This window comes from Vombatus ursinus, unplaced genomic scaffold (assembly GCF_900497805.2).
Source record: "Vombatus ursinus unplaced genomic scaffold, bare-nosed wombat genome assembly UNPS02009062.1, whole genome shotgun sequence".
Taxonomy (NCBI): Eukaryota; Metazoa; Chordata; class Mammalia; order Diprotodontia; family Vombatidae; genus Vombatus; species Vombatus ursinus.
This window is the reverse complement of record NW_020948840.1, coordinates 13,671,024-13,680,699: the sequence shown is the minus strand read 5'-3', so window position 1 is coordinate 13,680,699 and position 9,676 is coordinate 13,671,024. Positions and strand designations below refer to the sequence as shown.

The following is a 9,676-nucleotide window of genomic DNA, read 5'->3' as shown; positions in this document are numbered from 1 at the left end:
CAAATTCTTTTTCAGAAACAGGAGGGTTATATGTAATAAGAAATTAATGATAAACTGGAAATCAGATCTCTAAGTCACCTACAATTAATAACAACAATAACAATGATAACTAGGATTACATAGCACTTTACAGTTTGCAAACAGGGCACCACTTAACCCTCTAGGCTCACAAGGTAGGTGTCATCTTGGACTCCTCACTATCTCTCACTCCCCCTCACTCCCCCACATCCAATCTATTGCCAAGACCTGTTGATTTTAACTTTCCTATACCTCTCATTTATGTCCCCTTCTGATACTACCACCACTCTGGTGCAGGTCTTCATCATCTCACATCTGAACTAATGCCATACACAGTCCAACCTGCTGATTCATTCTTCCTGCCACAAGTCTATCCCCACTCTAGTCCATCCTCCTATCAGACATTAAAGTGATTTTCCTAAAGTGCAAGACCCAACCTACTCAATAAACTCCAGTGGATCTCTATTACCTCGAGGATGAAGTACAAAATTCTCTCTTTGGGGTTCAAAGCCTTTTACAAATCTAGTTCCTTCCTATCTTTCCATTCTTCTTATATCTTACTCTTCCCCAACCTGTACTCTTCAATTCAGTGACAATGGCCTCCTTGCTGTTCCAGAAACAAAACACATTATTCCGTAGACTCTATGCATTTTCACTGGCTGAAACCCATGCCTGGAATGCTCTCCCTCTTCATCTATACCTCCTGGCTTCTCTAGCTTTCCTCAAGTCCCAACTAAAATCCCACCTTCTACAGTAAGTCTTTTCTAATCCATCTTAATTTTAGTGTCTTTGCCCTGTGGATTATTTCCTATTTATCCTGTATATTGCTTATTTGTACATAGATATTTGCATGTTGGTTTCCCCATTAGATTATGAGCTCCTTGAGGGCAGGGACCATCTTTTGCTTTCCTCTGTGTTTTTAAAACTCAGCACAGCATCTGGTACATAGTAGGCACTTAATAAATACAAAATTACATCATCTGATCTTTATAATACTACTGAGAAGTAGATGCTATTATTATCCTCATTTTACAGACAAGGAAATTGAGGCAGAAACTGACTTGTTCAGAGTCAAATAGCTAGTGTCGAAAGCAGGATTTGAACTCAAGTCTTCCTGACTCTAGATCCAACTCTCTATCCCCACTGTGTCTAGCCATTTTAGTCACTAGAATTCTGCTAAAGTCATTGTTAAAGGAATCAGTCCCTCCTCCCCCCACAAAAAATATTTAATGTACAAATAGTAAATATTTTAAATTAATAATAACACAAATCTAGCTCCAAAAGTTAAGGCTGGATGGCAAAGAAATTAGATATTTTGGGTAAAGAGTCACATACCACTATAAACTAGAATTGCCCTTTTCTGTCTTCCCCCAACCCTATAAAAGGCAGCTCTCATTAACAAGAACATTTATATAGCACCTACAATGTGTCACACCCTGTACTGATTCCTTTACAAATATTCTCTGATTTGTTCCTCACAACAACTCTAGGAAGTAGTTGCTATTATTATGCTATTATTATCCCCATTTTATAGATGAGGAAACTGAGGCAAACAGAGGCTAAGTGACTTGCCTAGGTCTAAGGCCACACTGTCTAAGCCACATTTGAACTCTGGTCTTCCTGAATCCAGGTCTGCTATTCTACCACTGCAGGAACAGCCTAAAAAGGCTGTCAAGATACTGAAACCTAGTGCAGAGGCTGAAAAGCACTTCAACTACAAGAAGACATAACTCCAAGAAATGTTCCCAGTGAACTATCCGGCTTAACAATAGAAGCACAGTTAATTAAGGTCCTAGGGTCACTAGTTTCATACACGAACATACAAGGGATCTATTAATATGTCAAAATGGGTAACTCCCAATAGAGGAACCTCCACTAAGACAGATACCACCCTTCTATGATTTCTTATGAAAGTCCTAGAGAGTTAATTATACAGGCAACCATATAATGTATATATACTGAAGCACATACAGGTTAAATGACTCATCCAGGGTCAAAAAAGCCAATATTATGTCATAAAGGACTTAAACTCAGGTTTTCTTGATTCTAATCCTAGCATTCTAATTACTATTTCATACTACCTCTAATATAATAGTTTGATATTAGGAAGAAATTGTATTTAAGTAATTGCATTTCTTTAAACTTACAAATTAATGTTTATGTTTAATTGTTTTAACAAAAAGCCACAGCTAAATGGAAGAATATGCTAAATTTGTCTCTTTCATTTAATCATGCCTAAAGGATGCCTGGTGACAGCATAATCCTAATTGGAGACATAGTCCCTAAAATGAAATAAACAGCCTTCCAAGCATTGGCCTTACAAACTCAGATGAATGCAAACATGGTAATTTGTTACAATGGAACCAGTATCAAACACAGGCAGCATAGCCACAATGTAAAAGCAGTTTTCCTGTTTGCTTTAGCAGAAGCATTTTTTTGTATTTAACCCCCTACTCCAACTTTACCATAAATCACACCCCTAGTTTTATTTATTTTGATCACATCTCACATCTTGGAACTGATTTTCTAAAAGGTGTGGGTTCATCTTTTTTGTTTCTTACAATCCACACAGAATGAATGAAAGAAAAGACCTACCAATAACTTGGGGGAAAAAGAAAAAAGCAATACATCTTTTTTTAAAAAGGCCATGCCTTTTTACAGATAATTAACATTCATGGATATCAGATTCTGATCATTCCATTTGGTTCTTCATAACATGTAAACACTTTGCTACATCCTGGCAAGAAATTCAACAGTCAGAATTGTTTTTTCAATGATAATTTATATAAATTATAGAACTAATTTCTAGCTACCAAAACTCAACTGAAAGCTCCAATGATAGGTGAATTTCAATTTAAAACAGGAAGCTAACTCATAACAACATTTTTAAAGGAGTACCAATAAAAATGAAATGATTGCTGTCTTCAATAAAGATGTTACCAAAATTCGATGTTAAATGTGTTTCATCACTCTTGTTGTATACCAGCCTAGATAAAGTAAACATTTAAACTTTTAGCTCCTGAAATAACTACATATATGCTACATCTTAAAATTTTTAAATTCTAAGGAAATAAGAACTCACAGAAAGATAATCCCTAATATTCCTCAAACCCAGACAGAGAGCAAGTTATTTACACTGTAAGAGGATTCATAGAATCATAGGGCTTATAATACAGAATTGTTTTGTACTTCAAAAAAACAGGAAGACTAGGGGACAAAGAAACTTGCAGCTAAATTTTTAGAATAATCTTTCAAACCAGAGGTCAACCAAAATTAATACATTATCTTTGAAATTATAATAGAAATTAATGGGAAAATAAAATTACCTTTATTTAAGGGGAAAAAAAAAACTAATGGCAACTTTCCAGTTACTTAGCAATTATGCCAAGCAGAGCAATATATAATAACTCTAAAAATGTATCTTAAAATTTACTGTTGAAAAATTCAAACTTTCCCTAAATGTTAGGTCATTTCAACTCATTTCAAAGTGAAATGAGACGTATAAAGGAATTAAGAAACTAAATGTCTAAGATTTAAAATGAAACTTAAATAATTATATGATAGCAAATTATGTATAAATTAGGGAAATAAACTAGATGATCTATCTCTATAGCTTCGTCTTCCTATGAACATCATCTTTTCCTTTAGCTAGCTGTCGTCTTTCCCTTTACATCACTGTCAAGCCTAGAACAGTCTACGATATACATATACAAAATTTTCTACATTTCGCTCCTTTATCAGAAGGTTGTGAATCAATTCAGAAATGAATTATTTCATGTAGTGGTGACTAAAAAAAAAAAAAAACCAACAGCCTTCCAAACTGAATATTTTTAAAGCAAAAATCCATTAAGCCTGTAGCTGTAACACCTACTTTCTGTGGCACCTGCCATTTAGTGATTTTAAATTTGCTATGATTTAACCTGTCCACCAAAACTAAATATATTACAACCAAATAGCTATTGAAACAATAACTGAGCTTAGGACAATGAATCAAAGCACATTTTTAAAGAATCTCTAAACATTCATAAAATATGAATCAAAACCAAAGTGATGTTAGTATCCTCAATACACAAAAAACTGAGTTGCCAAAAATAAATTTCAAAGTCATAAGGTTTGCTGATTATTCTCACTATGACCATGAAATCTTTGACAAATAAAAACTAAAATGAAAGATATTTGTAGCAGTTGCACAGGGGGTTATTCTGTAATCAATGTTTACATGATTACAATATAAACTTTTGTACATCGTTAAATAAGAACATCTATTATTCGATTGTTTATGTTAACATATGAGGTTCTTGAAGCTCTTGTTTGAGTCTGCAGAAAAAAAATTATTATTAACATCCCAACACCTGGAAGACTTACCATTTTATCTAGATGTTCAATGGATCTATAAATCTCCCCCTGGGATTCATCATAGTAACTGTAACGGAACCTTTGACCTTGAAACAAATATTATGTACAAAATAAAATAGGGAAAATTAGAAGCTAAAAAAGCAAATGTTTACCAAAATAAGTTCAGTCCTCATGGAAGGCAAAGCATAGCTTAAGCCTCTGAGAGTCATTCCCATGAGCCCTTAATAAGCCAAAAAAGGTGAATTTGGTATTGTAATAAAGAAATTATAATCATCACAGCATTTTTAATGTTAAAAAGTATTCCAAATTGTAAAACAGTAAAGTCACCAGCAAAATAAAAGATTAAAAAAGAAACACAAAACAGCTTAAAAAGTTAGAGCATGGTTAAGTATAGTTGGTCAGTGAAGAAGACATTTACAATTCTTGCAATAATGAAAAGTAGATACACAAAATATTCTTCAGAGCAATTTAATGTAAACAAACAACCTGAATCTGACAAACCATAGAAAGCTTAGATTTTGGAGCAAAGACCAATCTCCATTATAAGAAATCTATGGAGGTCAGAAATACACAGGTGGCTTATGCCTGTGGTTTTCCCAACCTGAAAATACAAGTGTTTGTTCTTTGGTCAAAATTTTTTCTTTTTGAAAAAGGTCAATATAGGTTCCTTAATTGAAGAATAAATGAGTTGCAAGAAAGAGTAATGGTAATAAACAGTATACTCCTCTTAACTTATAATATTTCAGTAACAGTACCCAGGTACTAGAAGTAGTACTTTCATATAGTCATTTTCCAAAAATAGACAAACAGAAAGAACCAAAAGGCAAAATAAAAAGAAACCTGATTAAAACAACTGGGCAACAAAGGACACACCAATCTAATTTTGTCTTCACCATTCTTTGCTACAAGGATAATCACAACTAACTGTGGATCGTGATTCTTAAGACTAGTACATATTATGCAGGCACCTGCACCATTCTTTCCAGCTTGGCAATCCGGATTGAATTAGTGATTAAAGAGGTGGTTTAATCTTCAAAGATGCATTATATTTAGCATATTATTCAATTTCTAAAACTAGATAATAGATTTACAGTTGGAAGAAACAAATCCTTTCATTTTACAATTGGGAAAGAAGACAACCAGTAAGGTTAAATGATTCCTGATAAAGATTAATCTATGGAAGAGCTGTGTACATAGGCCTTAAGAATCTAAGCTCTGTCTTAGAGCAATATTTTATATATGAGCCTTCATCCTCTCATGGAAGATGGCAGGTCTTCATGACTGTATCATTAAGATACAGCTGGCTTTCTCTCAAATCTTCTTACCTACTAGGATGATTCACTTGGAAATAAGGGGCAGCTAAAAAATCTTAACATTATTTTCAAGTTTGTCTCTTAAAAGAAAAACTAAATGTGGATACAGTACCAGCTCATTTATCCTGTGGCAGAGAAGAGTTGTACATGTGCAAAAATTTCCAGATTGCCAAAATTTTTCATTTTAATCATCTTTGACAAAAATTTAAGATGCATGACACTTTTTCTGCTTGTTTAGAATATACAAAACATCATCTAAAATACTCTTGGTAACTCAGGATCAACTATTTACTGCCAGATAATACAACTGCCAACTCCAAGGGAACTGGGGTTTTGTAAAGCTGCTTTTAATATTGCTATACCAGAAGCAGTGTCTCTTGTGTCTGCTGTCAGCTGTCCTTCTATTTGTGGCCAGTGTGAACTTGCTGCCTTAAAGGCAAGTTTCTGGCTTGAAATGAATTGAATACTGGCTTGATTTTCCCCCTTCTATGGAGTAAAGTACATAAAATTTATGATAGCTATTTGCCACGAAGAAAACTATTCTGCTTATTTCTAGGACTGCAGATGTTTGTGACTGTCAAAGTCTGACCTCAAGATCAGTGAAATATTATTGTACTTCAAAATTGCTTTCTTCTGATGTGGACCATTTAAAAATAATTTTAAGAACTCTTTGCAAGAAAAATACACACTAAAACATAATATTAAGAGAAAGCTTGATCTTAAATTGGGATACAATGTCACAGGCTAACTGAATAATAATAATAAAATATATAGAATAAATTTAAGCAAATGGTTGATATCATACCCTCTGACCCTTTATTAGTATTCCCCTATATAGAGCTACTAAAGAACTAAGGAGAGCATACCTTAGTTCAATTTAACAAACATTTATTAGGTGCTTACTGTGTGGAAGGCATTAGAAGAAACACCAGTGATAGAAAGGGGAAAAAAAAAGGTCTTGCCTTAAAAGAGCTTACATTTCTATCTTGCTGATAAGTACCTAAATATTTATTAAATACGGAAATTATGTCAAATCACTTTATATGATTCACAGATGCTCAGGGCTTTTATTCTCAGAATAATCTTGACTGACCTATCACTGCTACCATCTTGATATGTATGTTAAAGCCTCAGTGGAAAGAGCCCATGGAATATAATGGGAGGTTTTTTATTTCTTAAAAAAAAAAATAAAAAGAAGTTGTTATTACCCAGATTAATGAGAATACCTGGAAGTCTTAATATCTAGCAGAGTATCTTGTGCATAAGTGGATCCTCAAACATTCCTGTTAATTTGGAGGGGTAGGGAACCCTGATTTCAAATGTGTCTTAACTACCAATATATTTTGGGTCACAATATCTAACATTTTCAACATTAAAATCAGTTTCTGCAGCCGCCCATTTTCCTGGACAAGTGGACTTGTGCACTTTTATAAGTATGAAAAAAGCATACTACACATCACATAGTAAGAGAAAATTACTTACCTGAAACTTATCCTTTCAGAAGGTACACTGGGAAAATGGATTCTTTGAGCCCCTGTTTCAACTCCAAGTATGAGCTTTCTAGCTTTAAGAGCCACTGACACTGCCCCTAGAAGCAGTACAAGCTTTGGAACTCCCCTAGTGAGTGTAAGTCAGTAGTTTCTTCAGGTGCCTTCCCTCAGTTCTTTTCAAATTCAAAAGATGAGAGGAAAAATAACCCAAGAAAAAATCCTGTAAAGCAGAAACCTTACTCTTTGAGGAAAGGAGGGTAGCTCATTTGTGAATCCATTCCAGAGCACGCTTTCTGAGAAAAAGAAATACAGGTAAGTAATTTTCCCATCTCCAAAGGTGACTGGTGATTAATGAGTGGATTCACAGAGTGTGGAGAATAAGCTCCAGGGATGTCTATTTAACACACAACAAGCAACTAATGAGGACAAACAAAACAATGAATGGCACAAGTACCAACACTACTTTTAAGAATCTCAAAACAACAACTAAAAACAGTACCTCCACATAAACAGCATTTCAGACAAAAAAAGGAATAAACAATGAATTTGAGAAGCTGGATGCTCAAAAGCCCAGGCAATAAGAAAATTTTAGACAAATATTCATTCACTGTTCTCTCCGATTAAACTCGCCTTCAGGATTATACATTTGCATTTTTTATCACTGTACCTTTGGATCTGCAACATGCTTTATAATCACCTTTTTAAGTGAATAAAATCCTCACAACAACCCTGTGAGGTAGGTTATTAGCCCATTCTATCCTAAACATAAGGACCTAGTCTGGGGTAAATATAGGGACTCATTATTAAAAGAAAACTTTATTTCATGAAGGAAGTACTAACAAACTGGCATTAACCTGAGAAATCATGTTTCTAAACAACACATTGTCATTCCTTGATTCTAGGAACTACATAATGAAATAAAAGAACAAAGCTTCTTACCGATATCTGATATATGTTAATTCAGTACGCTAAAATATCTGAGAAAACTACAAACCTGTATGCCCTGGTGACATATACTTTAGGTAGTAGCTAACATCTATGAAACTATTTAAATATATCTGTAAAATAAAATGGGAGATACACAAGAAGAATAGCAAAAGTTACCAATCTTCTAAAAAAGGAAAAAGGAATGCAGATGGGAAATGATTCTCCAATATCCCTGAAGCTGACAAAATAGGATAAATATTGATGCAAATTCCACAAATATGCCAAAGAGTGCAATTATGCACAGAGCAGAATATGTTTGTTAAAAAAAAAAATTACAAAAGCCCAAACTCAACAGTTTAGTAGATAAAAATACAAAATCATTGGGTGAAGAGAACAAGCAAAACTGTATTTACATTTGAATAAAACATGGTATGATACATTGAACTTATACCTAAGAAAATTATCACCAATATCTGGATTTTAAATTATCATTAAGACAGTAAATAGTGATAACAATTAAGTGGCAAATATTCACTCAAAAAGGAACTTTCTATTATATTACAGGACTCATGCCATTTTATTTAATAAAGTTTTCAAAGAACTACAAATAAGTTGCCAAAGAGTCCAAACTGGGAAATGTTATAAATCTGTAAAATAATTGGGTTTAGAGCTGCAAATGCTCTCCCTAAAAGATCATTCAATCCAACCCTTTCATTTTACAGATAAAAAAACTGAAGCACAGTAAAAGAGAAGTGACTGCTCAAATTCACACAGCTACTAAATGGTAGAGTCAGAATCTGAACCTGAGTTCTCAGACTCCAAAACCTGGGTTCCTTCAGCTATATCACACTAGAATGGAGGTAGGGGAAAAGGGAAATGGGAAGAACTGTTAGGAGGCTATTGCAATAGTCCGGGGGAGGCAATAATGGCCTGAACTAAGTGTGGTAGAGCAATGCAGATAGTAATGAGATACCTCTAAGAAAGGAAGGATAGAAAATCTGAGGTGTAGAACAAGGGTCATATCAAAGAAAACTCTAAGGCTCTAAGCATGAATGACTGTAGCATCATTTATCCAGATACTTTAGTAGGGAAGAGATAGAGATTTGGGGGGAAACATAAATCAGAGACAAATTATGTTTACACTATTGGTAATCTTTTATTCCCCTACTGAATAATGTAAATTGAAACAAAGCATACCATACAGCCAAAGAGACTATTTTTCTCATTTTAACTGTCCTTAGTGAAAGCAAAAAGATAATGCTAAGAAAGGCAAAGAAATACGAATAGTAAATATTTTAATAGAAAAGAACACGGGACCAAGTGATATTTTAAAGTTGGTTCCAATCACATATTCATGAAAAATGAGGATGCCAACAAGATACCATGGAATAAAAGGAAAATTCTGTATCACCATTAAAATCAACCAAATAAAAGTATAACCTTTATTGAATTGTTGAATCCTAGGGAATAATCATTGAGGATATATTTGATAAATGCTTAAAAACTAGAGCCTTTCCTACACAAAATTCAAGTACTGGCAATTCTCTTGCCTTAGTCTTTGTTCCATTTCCT

General features: G+C 33.9%; 1 protein-coding gene across 1 annotated transcript in view; it reads right to left on the bottom strand.

Annotated features, from left to right (window-relative positions):
* MEMO1 (mediator of cell motility 1) overlaps nucleotides 1-9,676 on the bottom strand; it is a 127,923-nt gene that overhangs the window by 14,511 nt on the left and 103,736 nt on the right. The window contains exon 7 of the mRNA XM_027850588.1: nucleotides 4,384-4,460. Coding sequence (XP_027706389.1) covers nucleotides 4,384-4,460 — 77 coding nt within the window. The remainder of the gene's footprint in view (nucleotides 1-4,383; nucleotides 4,461-9,676) is intronic.